This window comes from Rattus norvegicus, chromosome 14 (assembly GCF_021556685.1).
Source record: "Rattus norvegicus strain SHRSP/BbbUtx chromosome 14, alternate assembly SHRSP_T2T, whole genome shotgun sequence".
In the NCBI taxonomy this organism is placed as follows: Eukaryota; Metazoa; Chordata; class Mammalia; order Rodentia; family Muridae; genus Rattus; species Rattus norvegicus.
The window spans coordinates 77717971-77737457 of NC_141547.1; the positions used below are offsets into that span (position 1 = coordinate 77717971).

Consider the following 19487-nt stretch of genomic DNA (forward strand, 5'->3'; position numbering starts at 1 on the left):
CAAAGTTTGTATACATGTCTTGGTGTTACTCTTTCATTTTTAAGACTGTCTTTATGCAGAGAATGAACCCACCAGGGCTGTTGACCCCAAAGAGCCATGAGAGGACTTGTGAAGGGGGAGAGCCAGGGCCAGATGTGCTTTGTAAAGTCACAGGGCCATAGTCTAAAAGATGTGCACTTTGATATGTGGGAGATGATAAATCCAAAGTATCCTGGATTTCAGAGATTCGTTGTAAGAATAAAGAACAGTAAGCATGTATCTAAGTTTCCCACTGAGAACCATTCACCCAATCAGACAGAACTGATCCAGAGATAGACCTAAAGATGACAGCTGGTTAGCATGTAGAATATACAGAGAACTAAAAAACCAAAACCAAAACCAAGCAACCCAATCAAAACCAGGACTATGGATCTGAACAGAACTCTCAACAGAAAAGTAAAATTTAAAAAGGCTAAGAAATGTCATTTAAAAGTGTTCTATGTCCTCTGCAATTAGGGAAATGTAAATTATAACCCCTCTGGGCTTTTCAATAGTCTCCATTACTGCCCGAGATCATCAGTGTGGAATATTAAGAAGTCCCAGCAAAGAGCAGAAGCAAAAACAGCCTCCTAGCCCTCCTTGGTCATCTATCTGTGCTGTTATTAAAAACAGCCAGCAGGGCCGATGTTCTACAGTGTTCCTGAGCAGGGCTTGAGGTTCATTCCAGGGCAAACCCGGGTTTGATAGCTTCAAAGGCATTCGTTCTATTGGCGTGTCATCTTGACTGGCTCAGAAGTGAGAGTTTGTCTACAGCAAATAACATCACGACTGCGCCCATCGGCTCCATGCTTCTCCTGTCCGTTCTGAACACGCATCTCGTTTTCAGCAGGGTGACGCACCAGAGCTGAGATACAATCACTGTGAAAAATGGACACAGAGGAAATGGACCTGGAAGGGCTGAACAAGAAGCTCTGATAAGAGGCTCAGTCCAGAAAGCACTCTATTATATCCCAAGCCGCCCTACCGGCCTCCCCATGCCACCACCTCTTGAACCATGCTCTTGCCAGAAAATCACATCCAGACAAAATAGAATTCACTTTCTAAAAGCTGGAGGGTCTACCCTGGAGTTCTTCCAAGCAGCTATAGTCCTAGTCCCTGCCTGTTTCAGCTGTCAGTCTGGAAGGCACCCTGAGCAGTGGATCAAGGCTCCTGGGAGCCACATAAGGCAGCCGCTGTATCTCATTTTCCAGATGAGGAAGCCAAGGCCTAGAGTCGAGTGCCCAGGACCCCATGGCTGGTGTAGTACAGCCCCACAAGCAAAGGCCACTAAGTTGGAGATTTTCAACCCCCCATGTTTGTATTCCAGAATGCAGGCCCATCTCTTCTAGGCCCTCTATTTTGGGCCTCATAACTGCCAGTTTTGTATACCCTGGGATCCTCTCCCAAGTTCTCAGGGTGCTTGGCAGAGTTTTGTCATTATATCTTAAAGCTGAAGTTCCTTCATACCAGCTACATACCGACCACAGGCTTCATTTCCTGGGGTCCCCTGCCTGACTTGGCCATGTGGCCTTGCTCACACATGAAGGCTCTTGTCTTCCAAGACAGTGCAGGCCCTCACTGCATGTGCCTCAGCAGATTCTGCAATAAGATAACAAGCTGGTGGAAAGGAAGTCCCATGTATTCTGTCCTATGACATAAATGGGGCTGGGCAGTTGCCTCAGTGGATCAAAGCACTCACTGCTCTTCTGAAGGTCCTGAGTTCAGTTTCCAGCAACCACGTGGCAGATTAACTGTTTGAGGCTGTCTTCTGGTGTGCAGACATACATGCAGACAAAGTGTCCATATACATAAAATATATTAAAAAAATAAAAGAAAAATAAGCAAAGCAAATCAAGGCCACCCATCACCTTGGGCATATTCCATGGGATGGAGGTCCATTGCAGGGTGATACCTCTTCCTCTGGGACTCTGGCTGCCTCATTCCCAAGAGGAGAGCCTGCTTCTTGCCTGTTACATGATCCTAACTGTCTCCATCAGACCCTGTCCCAGGTTGCCATTGGTCCTTTGTCATATACTTTCTCTTGGGTCCCTCCTAAGATGCTAGTCCACCTATCAGATCAGTTTTACTCTGTGTGTTGGGGAACAGAGCGGGAAGAGACTCCCCCGACACTGGAGACTCTGCTCCGTGCTAAGAACAGACATAAAAGTAGTATTCTATGCATCTATTATTTAATCCATTCAGCAAAGGAAACTGAAGTACAGGGATAGCCCACCTGGCAGGAGAGGGGTGGGTCTGTGGACCTAGGCAATCTGAGTCCTCAGCTAGACTCTGCCAGACAGGACAGCCCCTTATCATTGGTCACAATGGTGTCCTGATTTATGGTTCAAGATGCTGGTAGCAGGGGCTTTCTAATATGGCTCGTGGAGGTAAACTGCATACCCACCAACTTCTCTTCCAATATGCCAGGGTAGACAGCAAATCACCACATCATTGGTGGCTTAAAAACTTGAAATCTCCACTCTCCTAGGTCTGAAACCAAGGCCATGTGCATTCAGGGCCATGCTTCCTCCAATGTCTCTGAAAAGAGCCCTTCCCCGGCTCCTCAGCTTCTGAGTGCCTCTCTCAGATCTCCATCCTTCTCTGTATGTTGACTTATTCCTTACGTGGGCACCCATATCTCCATCCACTCTAGAATTACAGGCTTTACTGGACCCAGGACAGGCCCTGCTCCCAGGATAATTTCCCCTTTAGATCCTTCTCTGGGTGCATCAGCCAAGGTACCATAACCAAACAGGCTCCTGCTCTGGGGTTATGGGTGGATATGAACTTGAGGACACTGTTCAGACCTACAGGCCAGATCATGCCTTGTCATCTCAACCATGTGTTACTTCTTTGTTTGTGTCCTGGCCCCCTGGTGATATGGGTTCATGATCCTAGGACCACTTACCTTCTCTGATTCTCACAATACAATAAAGGTCACCCCAATCTTCATGATATCTTCAGGTTCAGGTCTTTTTTTTTTTTTTTTTTTTGGTTCTTTTTTTCAGAGCTGGGGACCGAACCCAGGGCCTTGCGCTTCCTAGGTAAGCGCTCTACCACTGAGCTAAATCCCCAGCCCCACAGGTTCAGGTCTTAACGTGTGTTCCTCCTCCTCCTCCTCCTCCTCCTCCTCCTCCTCCTCCTCCTCCTCCTCCTCCTCCTCCTCCTCTCCTCTCCTCTTCTCCTTCTCTTAGCTCTGTTTTTTCAAGGTGCATCCTAAGTGGCCTTAAACTCATGATCCTCCTGCCTCATCCGCTTCATTATTTCCTACTGGTGCATATGCCTCCATTGCCAGTGTCATTCATTCTTTTCCCACAATTTTTCTTGTTACTGTAAAATTTTATTCTTTGAAAATTCCATGCATGTGTTCAATGTCTCTTGACCATACCCACCCCATGCCTTCCTCCCGGCCCTTCCCAGACATATCTCCACCCCAACACTTCATATCCTCTTCTTATTTTTTATAATGCATGGGATCCAACTAATGCTATTCACAGGTGCATGAGTGTGCAGCTATCCATTGGGTCGTGGAAAATATATACCAGTGTCTACCCACCCAAAGAAAAATGACCCTCCCTTCCTCAGCAGTCATCAACTCCATGTCACTTCTCAGTTGGGGCATAGCATTGGACGCCCCTTTCCCTCCAGGTTAGAATTTTTAACTGGCTTGATAGTGTATCCATTGTCCAACTGCAGTATTTGTACATATTCATTGGAGAAAATAGTGTGTTTCCTTCTTACACTTTCATACACGCTAATATCACATTCCTGACACACTTATTTCCCTCTTGAGAGGAGCTGCTAGGAATCACTCTGGGGAAGGAGCTAGTGCTTGCTGACCTAATTTTCACACACTGACACCAGAACCTGACTTTCGTTTTAATTTTCTTTGTTATCAGGTTCATCCTTCCCTTAGGCCCCCCTTGTCTTCTCTACACACAACCTCTTTGGTCACGTGGATGGCCTATGAACCCGGTGGCAGGGCCCTGTTTATTTAATGCTCATCAACATTCACAGGCTCGAAAAAGGCTCAATGAAAATCAGAATTGACATATAGATGCTGTGCTGCTCTCCCGTCCCTGGAGGAGATTGCTGGCATCAGCAATAACCCTGCATATCTCCTCAGGTAGAGTTAATATTTGATCAACTCGGGAGCAGTTATTCTTTATTTCCGAGAAAGCTGTCATTAGTCATCTCAGCGCAGCTGTGACATTTACTCTGAATGTGTGGGGTGTGTGTCTCTAAAATCTATGGTTTTCCTGCCACAGCAGGTTGGGGACAGAGCTGGCTGTCACAGGCCTACTTTTTCTTTCCCGTGCCATTCAGGTTCTATGTGTGCACACAGGTAGTTGGCACGTTCCCAAATACAGAGATCATAGAGCAGTGTCCTGTCTTTACAAATTGCTCCTTGGTTTGGAAAGGCTGTTTGCTGGCATGGCAACATCAAATAGAACTTTCTAGAAAGCTACTCCTCCTATCCAGATTGTGCTCTTTTGGGGTTCAGTTTCCTAAGAAGTTCAGGAGACCCTCTCTATGAAGGGCCAGATCGTAAACTCTTCAATCCTTCAGAAGGAATACAGTGTCAGATGTTAATCTTGGGGAGTGTGTGTTGTATTGTTGTGTGTGTGTGTGTGTGTGTGTGTGTGAGAGAGAGAGAGAGAGAGAGAGAGAGAGAGAGAGAGAGAGAGAAAGAGAGGGAGAGAGAAAGAGAGAGAGTATATGCTGTGGGTATCTAGATGTCTATGTGGGTCTATGTGCATACATGTGTCTGTGCATCTAAGTGTGAGTGTGTATGCATGTGTATGTATCTGTGTGTGTATGCATGTGTGTCTCTGTGTATGAATGTATATGTTTGTGTGTGTGTCTGTGTGTTTATGCCTGCCTGTGAATGTGTGTGGAGGCCAGTTTTGTGTCAAATTTCCTCATTAATCATTTTCTTCCTTGCTTTTATGCAGGGCTTCTCTCCCTTTGTCTCTAGCCTGAGACTGTGGTAGCCTTTGGCTGGTTCAGGATTCACACGTCTCTTTGTGTTTTTCTTGCAGAGACATCAAACCAGACAACATCCTGCTGGATGAGCATGGTGAGTCAAGATCTCCTTCCCCCTTTCCCTAGGGCCCCAGTGCAGCATGTGGCACAGGAGACCAATGAGGGATGAGGGAGTGGATCTTAGGTGCTCCAGAAAACATTTGTACTGTTCCAGTCCTTACAGTGACATGTGTCACGTTCTGGGCAATGCCTTGTCATGGTAAGTTGAGTTTAACTATCTGTAGGCATCACCTCTGAAGTCATTGCTGTTTAGATCTTGGTTTGAGGATGACAGGGCACAGTGAGGACCAGAGAGGGGAATTACAGTAAAGTCCTAGTCCTATGCAGGGGTGCAGAAGGACTGAGAGCAGGTATGCAAGAAGGGGACGCAGTACCCACCCTCTTACCTGCCCCTTTCTCTAGTCAGACACACCCAAGGTCAAGTCATAGAAGCACATAAAGATGAAGAGAGGTGCAAGTGACTCTTGCAGGGTTCCTTGGGAAGCAGAGCCTCAGGGAGGAGCTGTCCACAGGCTGGTACTGAGCAGCATCCACTGCCATCCCGCTGATGGAGAGGACTTTCTGGGCAGATATGTTTAAGTTGTAGACAGCTGCCCTGAGGCAGAATCTAGACAGGAACACCAACCACCTCATGGGAGATTATAGCCCTTTCATTTATGAAAATTCCCCTAGAAAGGGAAGCCCGGGACCCAATTGGCTGCATGGCTCTGGTGTGGTCCCTACAGCCATCCTCACTCTTCCCAAAGCCGCTGCACATAAGAACCTCGGCAGACAGGTTGCGTGTGGTCCCAACCCTGCAGACCTCACAGTATTGTTTTGTGAGTTGGATACATTACTGAGATCTAGGAGGCATGGGTAGGAGGGCTGAGGGAAGTCTCTAAAATGAAGGTGGGATGCTGCTGCAGCAGATGAGGATGCAGTAGGAAACAGTGGCGGGAGGAGAAGAGAGCTTTATCTCCCGGTCCTACATGCAGGGGGTCGGGTCTTTCTGGGCCTCATGTCCCCATTCAGTGATCTGGAGTTCATCAGGAAGGGCATGGGAGCCACTGAAGAATAAATAAGAAGTGTGTTGGAGAGGCACCAGAGCCACCATATGGAAAATGGACCAGTAGTAGCAGACGAACCCCCATGGGACCCCAACATGAGCAGCAAGGGAACCTGTTCATCAGAGCCCAATATGCCAGCTTGATGTGCTGCTATAACGACACATAGGGATCTGAAAGCTTCATCCATAGATTTCTGAGATGGTCGGCAGATGCAGACACTACCTTCTCCATAGGCCTCCACTCATCCACCTGCCTTTGGCTGTGTCCTGTTCTCAAGAAGACACCAGACAGGGCTGGGGATTTAGCTCAGTGGTAGAGCGCTTGCCTAGGAAGCGCAAGGCCCTGGGTTCGGTCCCCAGCTCCGAAAAAAAGAACCAAAAAAAAAAAAAAAAGAAGAAGACACCAGACAGATTAGAGTAGGATCCACCCCACTGGTCTCATTTTAGTTCTTTAAACATCAAATCTCTGAATCCACTTTCTCTTCAACTACAGGGGCCTGCAGTTTAGCATATGAACTTTAGGGCCAGCCCAGTCTAGGCTAATAGGTGAGCCTAGGTGCCATTGTCTATGTGTTAAAAACAGAAGGTGGATGGTCAAGCCCTGATGTTTTCCTCTGGCCTCTACATTCATATAAATACATATGCATGCACACCTGTGCATGCATGTTCACATGCACATGCACACATACACATCCACACACAAAAACACACATTGGTATGTCTCTCTACAGTTTACTACAGACTTTGCATGGCCTCCTAGCATATGGAATTACCTGGATTCTGAAGCCTTGGAAACTCACAATGACATTCCTCTCATTGGACTCTATGGCACATGTCATATCTTTAATGGACATAAGGGGCAGAAATTTAATTTTCTGTACCTTTGATCATTTATCTCATGAGTAAATGAGTGTTACATTTTCTAAAGCTTTTCTACTGAGCAGGTGCCACTCAGTAGGAAGGCACCAGGGGCAGGACCCTGCAGATTTCTAAGTGGGTCATCACATGGCATGTTCTGACAGCGTCCCCCCATCCCTTCTGAAAACCACATTAGGAAGCGATTCAATGAGGTGAAAACATCAGTACATACACACATGAATGTTTTGATGGTGCTCAGAGCTACTCATTCCCCAAATCCAAAGCTCCCAGGCAAGCTTCCCTGCTCTCCCTGGTCTCAGAGTAGGCTTCAGCTCTTAAGGTAGAGCTGAAATTTGGGGTCAGAACCAGCAGCCAAATAGAACAACAATGAGGGAACAGAGCCTAAGAAAAGCAGGCACCTGGCAAGAAAAGGTTATGGTAGTGACTAAGAGTTCCTAGCAGTGGGGACTTGGCAGATGTGGACCAAAGAAGAAGGGGCTTGCCCATGTTCCATTGCACAATCAAGTTGAATACCATTCTACCAGATCACCATAAAAGTATAATCAAGGAGCTGTCAGCTGTCTCACAGATATTGTAGATGGAAGTGCTACAGGCTAGGCAGTGCTAACCTTGCTATCAATGCTAAGTCCAACTGAATGGGAGGCCACTCTAATGACGACTACCTCCAGGACTAAGACTTCCTGACTGTTGGCTGACTTACAATGGCCTTGGTTGGCTGGCGACCTGGATGACTCAGGCATGCTTCTCTGGCTCTAACTCTGTGGCAGACTCATCCCCATGGTTTTCTCGTGGCCATTGCAGAAGCAGGACCAAGCAGAGCTGAGTCCAGGCATGCCTAGGTCACACTTACACTATCTCAGTGGACATCATTTCTTTAACTAGCTTGGGTTTTATGCCTGCCCCATACACAGAGGCAGCCTACGTCACTTCTTCATAACTCTGGGTTGGGAAGAAGCCAAATCCTACAGAATAGAAGGCACTCCAAGGACCCCGCCTCTCTCTATCAGGCAAAGGCTTGCTCTAAGAACAATCTTCTATTACCAGGAGCCAAACGAAGCTTTGATAAGCTTGTGCGTGGACTTTGATTGGCTTTCTTTCTTTCCCGTGGTAAGTCTCTGTGATCTCCATACCGATAAGTGGCCAGAGCACACAAGCTGTGTGCAGTGCGTAAGATATCAGATCTGTGTGGAAGATCAACAGCCATCCTCCCGCTCCACAGCCCACGCAGAGCCCAAAAGCACAGCTATTTTTAGCAGTGAGCATGGGAGAACAGGGGCAGCCAGACCCATGGGGCAAGCAGCTGCCTCTGCTTCTTATCTCTCTGAGTTTCCAGTTGTTTCCTCTAAACAGCACCATTGAGCTCTGTCTTAGGCATGAGGTGGATCCTGAGAACCAGCTGAGGTGAGAGGGATACTTGGAAGTGGCACGACCTTGCCTCTCCCATGACCTGCCCTCCGCCCTTATACATACACAATAAAGAAAAGAACAAGAAAAAGAAAAAGCAAGTCTACCTTGTATTGTCCATATACTTACTGGAACATGGTCAAACTTCTGGTGGCCAGCCCCTGAGAAAGGATGAGTTCTCCACCTGCATCTGAGCCAGAAGCTCGACTGAGGATAGCCAGCCATGCAGTGGCTCTCCCGCCTCTACACCACCATGGATGCCAGAGCCTCCCAAGCTTCTGATAGCAGAGTCTGCACATGTATACACTCTAAGCTGTTCTATCCCACCCCATTGAACCCTTCAGGCAGTGGCAGCAACCAACTAACACTCTGTCTCTCTCTGTCTCTGTCTCTGTCTCTGTCTCTGTCTCTCTCTCTCTCTCTCTCTCTCTCTCTCTCTCTCTCTCTCTCTCTCTCTCTCTCTCTCTCTGTCCTGCCACTGACTCCAGGTCTGCATTTCCCCATAGCACAGGTACTGCTATCCATCACACCTTCCCACCTATCCATCACATATTTTTTTAAAATTTTTATTAGATATATTTCTTTACTTACATTTCAAAGGTTATTCCTCTTTCCGGTTTCCTGTCCATAAGCCCCCATTCCCTCCCTTCCCCCTCTCCCTTCCCCATATGGGTATTCCTCCTATACATTCCCCCCAATATTCCCCTGCACTGGGGGTTCAACCTTGGCAAGGCTTTCCCTTCCACTGGTACCCCAACAAGACTACTCTCTGCTACATGTGCAGTTGGAGCCCTGGGTCAGTCCATGTATACTCTTTTGGTAGTGGTTTAGTCCCTGGAAGCTCTGGTTGGTTGGCATTGTTGTTTTTATGGGGTTGCAAGATCCTTCAACTCTTTCAATACTTCCTCTAATTGCCCCCAACAGGGTCCTATTCTCAGTTCGGTGGTTTGCTGCTAGAATTGACATGCTCTGGATGTGTCTCTCAGGAGAGATCTATATCCGGTCCCTTTCAGCATGCATTTTTTAGCTTCATCAATCTTATCTAGTTTTGGTATATATATATATATACATACACACACACACACACACACACACACACACACACACTCACACACACACACACACATATGCGCCACATGTGGGTCAGTCTCTGAATGCCCATTCCTTGAGTCGCTGTTCTAAACTTTGCTTCCATATTCCCTCCTATGGATATTTTCCCCCTTTTAAGAAGGAGTGGGAGCATCTGCATTTTGTTCATCCTTCTTCTTGAGCTGTCTGTGGTCTGTGGATTGCATCTTGGGTAATTCGAGATTGTTGGCTAATATCCACTTATCAATGAGTGCATATCAAGTGTGTTTTTCTGTGATTCAGTAACCTCACTCAGGATAATATTTTCTAGTTCATTCCATTTGCCTATGAATTTCATGAAGTCATTATTTTTGATAGCTGAGTAGTACTCCATTGTGTAGATGTACCACATTTTTAAAATCCATTTCTCTGTTGAAGGGCATCTGAGTACTTTCCAGCTTCTGGTTATTATAAATAAGGCTGTTAATCCTACAACAGATAGAGGCCTTATATCCAAAATATACAAAGAACTCAAGAAATTAGACCGCATGGAGACAAATAACCCTATTAAAAATGGGGTTCAGAGCTAAACAAAGAATTCACAGCTGAGGAATGCCGAATGGCTGAGAAACACCTAAAGAAATGTTCAACATCTTTAGTCATAAGGGAAATGCAAATCAAAACAACCCTGAGATTTCACCTCACACCAGTGAGAATGGCTAAGATCAAAAACTCAGGGGACAACAGATGCTGGCGAGGATGTGGAGAAAGAGGAACACTCCTCCATTGTTGGTGGGAGTGCAAACTGGTACAACCATTCTGGAAATCAGTCTGGAGGATCCTCAGAAAATTGGACATTGAACTGCCTGAGGATCCAGCTATACCTCTCTTGGGCATATACCCAAAAGATGCCCCAACATATAAAGAAGACACGTGCTCCACTATGTTCATAGCAGCCTTATTTATAATAGCCAGAAGCTGGAAAGAACCCAGATGCCCTTCAACGGAGGAGTGGATACAGAAAATGTGGTACATCTACACAATGGAATATTACTCAGCTATCAAAAACAATGCCTTAATGAAATTCATAGGCAAATGGTTGGAACTGGAAAATATCATCCTGAGTGAGGTAACCCAACCACAGAAAAACACACATGGTATGCACTCACTGATAAGTGGCTATTAGCCCAAATGCTTGAATTACCCTAGATGCCTAGAACAAATGAAACTCAAGACAGATGATCAAAATGTGAATGCTTCACTCCTTCTTTAAAAGGGGAACAAGAATACCCTTGGCAGGGAATAGAGAAGCAAAGATTAAAACAGAGACAGAAGGAACACCCATTCAGAGCCTGCCCCACATGTGGCCCATACATATACAGCCACCCAATTAGACAAGATGGATGAAGCAAAGAAGTGCAGGCCGACAGGAGCCGGATGTAGATCTCTCCTGAGAGACACAGCCAGAATACAGCAAATACAGAGGCGAATGCCAGCAGCAAACCACTGAACTGAGAATAGGACCCCCGTTGAAGGAATCAGAGAAAGAACTGGAAGAGCTTGAAGGGGCTCGAGACCCCATATGTACAACAATGCCAAGCAACCAGAGCTTCCAGGGACTAAGCCACTACCCAAAGACTATACATGGACTGACCCTGGACTCTGACCCCATAGGTAGCAATGAATATCCTAGTAAGAGCACCAGTGGAAGGGGAAGCCCTGGGTCCTGCTAAGACTGAACCCCCAGTGAACGTGATTGTTGAGGGGAGGGCAGCAATGGGGGGAGGATGGGGAGGGGAACACCCATAAAGAAGGGGAGGGGGAGGGGTTAGGGTGATGTTGGCCCGGAAACCGGGAAAGGGAATAACACTCGAAATGTAAATAAGAAATACTTAAGTTAATAAAAAAAAGAAAGTGAAAAAAAAAGTAAGTTATCATGGTGATCAGAACAGTATATTACTAAAAAAAAATAAAGCTGTTAAGAAGATAGTGGAGCATGTGTCTTTATTGTATGTTGGACCATCTTTTGGGTATATGCCCAAGAGAGGTATAGCTGGATCCTCACTTAGTGTAATGTCCAATTTTCTGAGGAACCTCCAGACTGATTTCCAGAGTGATTATACAAGTTTGCAATCCCACCAACAATGGAGGAGTTCCCTCTTTCTCCACATCCTCGACAGCATCTGCTGTCACCTGACTTTTTTATCTTAGCCATTCTGACTGGTGTGAGGTGGAAACTCAGGGTTGTTTTGATTTGCATTTCCCTGATGAGTAAGGATGTCTTTTGGTGTTTTTTAGCTATTCGATAAGCCACAGCTGAGAATTTTTGTTTAGCTCAGTACCCCATTTTTAATAGGGTGATTTGGCTCTCTGGAGTCTAACTTCTTGAGCTCTTTGTATATTTTGGATATTAACCCTCTATCAGATGTAGGATTGGTAAAGATCTTTTCCCAATATGTTAGTTGCCCTATTGTCCTAATGACAGTGTCTTTTGCTTAACAGAAGCTTTGCAGTTTTATGAGGTTCCATTTGTTGATTCTTGATCTTAGAGCATAAGCCATTGGTGTTTTGTTCAGGAAGTTTTCCCCAGTGCCCATGTGTTCCAGACTCTTCCCCACTTTTTCTTCTATTAGTTTGAGTGTATCTGGTTTGATGTGGAGGTCCTTGATCCACTTGGACTTAAGCTTTGTACAGGGTGATAAGCATGGATCGATCTGCATTCTTCTACATGCTGACCTCCAGTTGAACCGGCACCATTTGTTGAAAATGCTATCTTCCATTGGATGGTTTTAGCCCCTTTGTCAAAGATCAAGTGGCTATAGATGTGTGGGTTCATTTCTGGGTCTTCAATTCTGTTTCACTGATCTACATGCCTGTCTCTGTACCAATACAATACAGTTTTTATGACTATTGCTCTGCAATACTGCTTGAAGTCAGGGATGGTGATTTCCCTAGAAGTTCTTTTATTGTTGAGTATAGTTTTCACCATCCTGGGTTTTTTTTTTTTTGTTATTCCAAATGAATTTGCAAATTGCTCTTTCTATCTCTATAAAGAATTGAGTAGGAATTTTGATCGGGATTGCATTGAATCTGTAGATTGCTTTTGGCAAAATGGCCATCTTTACTATATTAATCCTGCCAATCCATGAGCATGGGAGATCTTTCCATCTTCTGAGATCTTCCTCAATTTCTTTCTTCAGAGGTTTGAAGTTCTTGTCATCCAGATCTTTCACTTGCTTGTTTAAAGTCACACCAAGACATTTTATGTTATTTGGGACTATTGTGAAGGTTGTCATTTCCTTAATTTCTTTCTCAGCCTGTTTACCCTTTGAGTAGAGGAAGGCAACTGATTTGTTTGAGTTAATTTTATACCCCAACACTTGGCTGAAGTTGTTTATCAGGTTAAGTAGTTCTCTGGTGGAACTTTTGGGGCCACTTAAGTACGCTATCATATCATTTGCAGATAGTGATACTTTGATTTCTTCCCTTCCAATTTGTATTCCTTTGACCTCCTTTTGCTGTCTGATTGCTCTGGCCAGGACTTTGAGTACTATATTGAATAAGAAGGGAGAGAGTGGGCAGCCTTGTCCAGTCCCTGATTTTAGTGGAATTGCTTCAAGTTTCTTTCCATTTAGTTTAATGTTAGCTACTGGTTTGCTGTGTATTGCTTTTACTATGTTTAGATATGGGCCTTGAATTCCTGGTCTTTCCAGGACTTTTGTCATGAAGGGGTGTTGAATTTTGTCAAATGCTTTTTCAGCATCTAATGAAATGACCATGTGGTTCTTATCTTTGAGTTTTTTATATAGTAGATTACATTAATGGATTTTCATATATTAAACCATCCCTGCATCCCTGGGATTAAGCCTACTTGATCATGATGGATGATCATTTTGATGTGTCCTTGGATTCGGTTTGCAAGAATTTTATTGAGTATTTTTGCATCAATATTCATAAGGGAAATTGGTCTGAAATTCTTTTTTCTTTTAAATCTTTGTGTGGTTTTGGTATATGTGTAATTGTGGCTTCATAGAAGGAATTTGGTAATGCTCTATCTGTTTCTACTTTGTGGAATAGTTTGGACAGTATTGGTATGAGGTCTTCTATGAAAGTCTGATAGAATTCTGCAATGAACCCATCTGGACCTGGGCTCTTTTTGTGTTGGGAGACTTTTAATAACTGCTTCTATTTCTTTAGGAGTTATGGGGTTGTTTAGATGGTTTATTTGTTCCTGATTTAACTTTGGTACCTGGTATCTGTCTAGAAAATTGTTCATTTCCTGCAGATTTTCCAGTTTTGTTGAATATAGGCTTTTGTAGTAGGATCTGATGATTTTTTAAATTTCTTCAGATTCTGCTGTTATGTTTCCCTTTTCATTTCTGATTTTGTTAATTTGGATACACTCTCTGGTTAGTCTGACTAAGGGTTTATCTATCTTGTTGATTTTCTCAAAGAATCAGCTCCTGGTTTTGTTGATTCTTTGTATAGTCCTTTTTGTTTCTACTTAGTTGATTTCAGCTCTGAGTTTGATTATTTCCTGACTTCTACTCCTCTTGGGTTTATTTATTTCTTTTTGTTCTAGAGCTTTTAGGTGTGCTGTCAAGCTGCTGACATATGCTCTCTTCCGTTTCTTTTTGCAGGCACTCAGAGCTATGAGTTTTCCTCTTAGTACCACTTTCATTGTGTCCCATAAGTTTGAGAATATTGTATCTTCATTTTAAGTAAATTCTCAGAAGTCATTAATTTCTTTCTTTATTTCTTCCTTAACCAAGTTGTCATTGAGTAGGACATTGTTCAACTTCCATGTATATGTGGGCTTTCTGTCTTTTTTTGTTATTGAAGAACAGTCTTAGTGCATGGTGATCTGTTAGGATGCATGGGATTCTTTCTATATTCCTTTATCTGGTGAGGCCTGTTTTGGGACCGATTATATGGTCAATTTTGGAGATGGTTCCATGAGGTACTGAAAAGAAGGTATATCCTTTTGTTTTAGGATGGAATGTTCTATAAATATCTGTTAAATCCATTTGGTTCATAACTTCTGTTAGTTTCTCTAGGTCTCTGTTTAATTTCTGTTTCCATGATCTGTCCAGTGATGAGAGTGGGGTGTTAAAATCTCCTACTATTATCATGTGAGGTGCAATGTGTGCTTCGAGCTTTAGTAAGGTTTCTTTTATGAATGTAGGTGCCCTTGCATTTGGAACATAGTTATTTAGGATTGAGAGTTCATCTTGGCAGATATTTCCTTTCATGAATATGAAGTGTCCTTCCTTATCTTTTTTAATAACTTTTGGTTGAAAGTCATTTTTTTATAGTAGAAAGGCAACTCCAGCTTGTTTCTTTGGGCCATTTGCTCAGAAAATTGTTTTCCAGCCATTTACTCTGAGGTAGTCTGTCTTTGTCTCTGAGGTGTGTTTCCTGCATGAAGCAAAATGCTGAGTCCTCTTTATGTATCCAGTCTGTTAGTATTTCTTTTTATTGGGGAACTGAGTCCATTGATGTTGAGAGATAGTAAGGAATAGTGATTGTCACTTCCTGTTATTTTCATTGTTAGAGGTAGAATTATGTTTGTCTCTCTTTTGGTTTCATTGCAAGGAAATTATATTCTTTTTTTTTCTTTTCTTTTTTTCGGAGCTGGGGACCGAACCCAGGGCCTTGCTAGGGCCTTGCTCTTGCTAGGCAAGCACTCTACCACTGAGCTAAATCCCCAACCCCTTATATTCTTGCTTTCTGTATGGTGTAGTTTCTCTCCTTGTGTTGGAGTTTTCCATCTATTATTCTTTATGGGGCTGGATTTGTAGAAAGATATTGCATAAATTTGGTTTTGTCATGGAATATCTTGGTTTTTCCATCTATGTTAATTGAGAGTTTTGCTGGATACAGTAACTTGGACTGGCATTTGTGCTCTCTTAGGGTCTGTATGACATCTGTCCAGGATCTTCTGGCTTTCATAGTCTCTGGTGAGAAGTCTGGTGTAATTCTTATAGGTCTGCCTTTATATGTCACTTGACCTTTTTCCCTTACTGCTTTTAATATTCTTTCTTTGTTTTGTGCATTTGATGTATTAACTATTATGTGACAGGAGGTATTTCTCTTCTGGTCCAATCTATTTGGAGTTCTGTAGGCTTCTTGTATGTTTATGGTCATCTCTTTCTTTAGGTCAGGGAAGTTTTCTTCTATAATTTTGTTGAGGGGGGGCCCTTAAGTTGAGAGTCTTCACTTTCTTCTATACCTATTATCCTTAGGTTTGATCTTCTCATTGTGTCTTGGATTTCCTGTATGTTTTTGGCTAGGAGCTTTTTGCGTTTTACATTATCTTTGACAGTTGTGTCGATGTTTTCTATGGTATCTTCTGCCCCTGAGATTCTGTCTTCTATTTCTTGTATTCTGTTGGTAATGCTTGTATCTATGGATCCTTGTCTCTTCCTTTGGTTTTCTATATCCAGGGTTGTCTCCCTTTGTGCTTTCTTTATTGTTTCTATTTCCATTTTCAATTCGTTCACCTGTTTGGTTGTGTTTTCCTGTAATTCTTTCAGGTATTTTTGTGTTTCCTCTCTAAGGGCTTCTACTTCTTTACTTGTGCTTTCCTGCATCTCTCTAAGGGAGTTCTTTATGTCTTTCTTAAAGTCCTCCATCATTATCAAAAAATGCTATTTTAAATCTAAATCTTGCTTTTCTGGTGTGTTTGGATATCCAGTCTTTTCTTTGGTGGGAGAACTGGGCTCTGATGATGCCAAGTAGTCTTGGTTTCTGTTGCTTAGGTTCCTGCACTCGCCTCTACCCATTGGGTTGTCTCTGGTGTTTGCTTGTCTTGCTGTTTCTGGGAGTGACTTGACCCTGCTGTAGGTCTCTGTGTCAGCACTCCTGTAGAACGTTTTCCTGTTTTCTTTCAGCCTTTCCTGAGAACAGGTGCTCTGCTCTCAGCTGTAGTGGCACTCCTGGAGACTGTCTTCCAGCTCTAGGCACTGACAGGAATCAAGGGGTCCTCCTGCCCCTGATTTCTCCTATAGGTCCTTGTACCCAGCGTGCACAGTTGGCACTATGTGATTCCCTCTTGGGTCTGGACTGTGGGCAGAGTATATTCTCCTCTGACTTCTCAGGAGTATCCACACTTCTGAAGTTCCAGCTCTCTCCCCGCACAGGATTTGGGTGCAGGGAGCTATTTGGCCAGATCAGTTCGGTTCTGGGCACAGACCAGAATCATGGGTCCGGCGGCTGTCTGATCCTATATCCCTGTGTCCAGAGGCACCCTGCAGTTTCCCCTTGGACCAGGGATGTGTGCCAAGTTGTGCAGAGGTGGCAGTCTGTCCTGTGGCCTCAGGATGTCTGTACTCCTGGGTGGTTCACTCTCTTCCCCATGGGATTTGGGTGCAGGGAACTGTCCACATATTTCTTTATTGTAGCGTCATCAGGTGTGCCACTCAGATCTCTTCTGCCCACCCCATATTCTTCTTGAACTGTGAACCAAAGTAAAACTTTCCCCCCTAATTTTGTTTCTTGTCAGGCATTTGGTCATGGGAACAAGAAAGAATAACTAAGACATAGGGGCACACTCATTTAAACCATATCAGGAGCCCTTACCCTAAACCCAGCCATGCTGGTACCTGACCTCAGACTTCCCGAAATATGAGGAGTATACACAGTAAGACACCCAGTTGCTGGCATTCTGTTACAGTAGGACAAATGGATACAGACTTGGGGAAAGCATCCCCTACATGAGTGAGTTTTCTGCTGAACTCAAGTCTATCAATAACAGAACTCATGGGCCAGGCTTTGAAGAAGGAAAGGAAGTCCTCCAGGTAGAGGAGGGAGCAGCAGGAAGTCCTCCAGGTAGAGGAGGGAGCAGCAGGAAGTCTTTCAGGCAGAAGAGGGAGCAGTAGGGAGTCCTTCAGACAGAGGAGGGACCAGCTCCTTCAACATGATGTCAAAAGCTGGAGACTGAGATGGCTCTACGCATTCTCAAATAAGAGAGAGAAGTGTGTCAGAATATAGAATGTGCAAGTAAGGCTGGGAGGATTGATCACTGATGATAACACCCTCATTAGAGCCATGCTAGTAGGGGTCTCCCACAATGACCTTGGAGGTCTGGGTGTTTTGGAAACAGGTAACCTGATGCCCAGTTCATCTGTGCTCTGTGCTATCCAGAACCTCCTAGGAAAACTTGATGAACACTAATTTTCACATCTTAACTCAGCCATCAAAGGGTGCTCAATAGGAAGTCACAAGTCATTATTTAGCACACTGGGACAGCAGAAGTGGAAGTCTGCTGTGTGTTGCTCACTGTGCACACACTATAAGGCATCTGATTCCAGGCTGACCAGGGTTCTTCAGTTAGGGGCTAGAAAGAAGTAACTCAGGTGCAGCTGACTGGACTCCGGTGGTGGTGGTGGTGGGATAGCATAGCAGCACAGGGCTCCGTTGCATATATACATGCAGCTGCTATGCTGTGCATCCCAAGTGTCATTCTTGAAGGAGAAAATAGAGGGAGGGCAGGTGAGATGGCTCCTCACTAAAGGCGCTTGAATACACACATCATGACCTGGGTTTGATCCCAGGAAGTCATGTAAGAGCAGAAGCAGAGACCAACGCTACACAGTTGTTTTCTGACCTTTATGTGTGCACCGTTGCATGCGTGCCCCTCACCACAGTAGTAGTAATAGTAGTAGTAGTAGTAGTAGTAGTAGTAGTAGTAGTAGTAGTAGTAAATACTTTTTAAAATAAAATGTAAGACTTACTAACACCCTTCTCCCAGGAGGTTTGAGGACGGCCACATACTCTCAAGTCTACACAACAGCTATGCAGCCCCCATGTAGCTCACACCGTAATGCAACTGTGTTTTCTGAACCGTTCCCTTCTTTCCCTGCTTTTGTCCTGGCCCACATACTCCACTCACATCAGGGACCCAAAGTGACAGCCAAAATCCAGTCTGATCAGGTCCAAACCTTCTCAGGGAGAACAAGACCCACTGTTCCCAGAGCCGTGCGGATCCAACACAGCTTACCCATGCTCTACCTTCTCCCTGTCATTAAAGTAAACAAAAACTTTAAAGGAAATCGGCTAGCGACTGATCTAGAACATAATACATAGGCTATGGTGGTTTGTAGAAACAACCAGGGAGCTGGAGGCAAGGGGGAACACCTACCTACACACTGGGAGGAGAGACACATGCGAGGTGTTCTAGAACAAGTTCAGTGGCTCCAGCGGATTCTCCTGCCAGGGAGCCATGTGCTGGCTGTTGCTGGGGGATGACCTAAGCTTTCTGGTACAAAGTTGTGCTTTAAGAAAGCTGTGTGTGGGGGTTGGGGATTTAGCTCAGTGGTAGAGCGCTTGCCTAGCAAGCGCAAGGCCCTGGGTTCGGTCCCCAGCTCCGGAAAACAAAAAAAACAAAAAAAAAAAAAAAAACAAAAAAAAAAAACAAAAAAACAAAAAACAAAAAAAAAAAGAAAAGAAAAGAAAAAAAAAAGAAAGCTGTGTGTGAGCTAATGGTTAATCCTGTAGAGGGATTAAAACAATGTTGTTTTTTGGCAGAATAGCTACAAAGATGTTTGTTTATCAGGCCAGTAAGTATGAGGACGTGTTCAACTCTACCTGGGTTTGGCAGAAGCAACTCCATTTTTGATCCTGACAATCTTAACACTCTTGCTCACCCTCTGGCTTCCTTGCTGGTCCCTGGTGGTTCCTTCTGCCAGCAGTACCCTTACTTACTCCAGAGGTCAAGCAGGCTGACCCCCCTCCCCTTCAGGCTGTGACCCATCCTCAGTTTAGTTTGATAACTACTTATTACTTCCTCCTCTTGTTGCTATAACAAAATACCTGTTGCCTTCCACACACAGCCCACAGCAAACAGGAGGGTGAACCAATCTGCCTGTTGACCTAAGGAATAAGAAAACAAGGAGGGAGGGCGCTGTTGCCTGATTTTTGGCTGGAGGACAACACCCCCCCACCCCCCTCGCCTGGCATCCAGCTAGGACCTGCCTGGCAAAGTCACCCTCATCCTTGAGAAACCAGTATAAGTACTGTTTCTCCC

The 19487-nt window shown here is 44.5% G+C and overlaps 1 protein-coding gene across 1 annotated transcript in view; it reads left to right on the forward strand.

Moving 5' to 3' along the window:
• Stk32b (serine/threonine kinase 32B) overlaps positions 1 to 19487 on the forward strand; it is a 256406-nt gene that overhangs the window by 180990 nt on the left and 55929 nt on the right. The window contains 1 exon segment of the mRNA NM_001107224.3: positions 5061 to 5098. Within this exon segment, the coding sequence (NP_001100694.1) occupies positions 5061 to 5098 (38 nt within the window).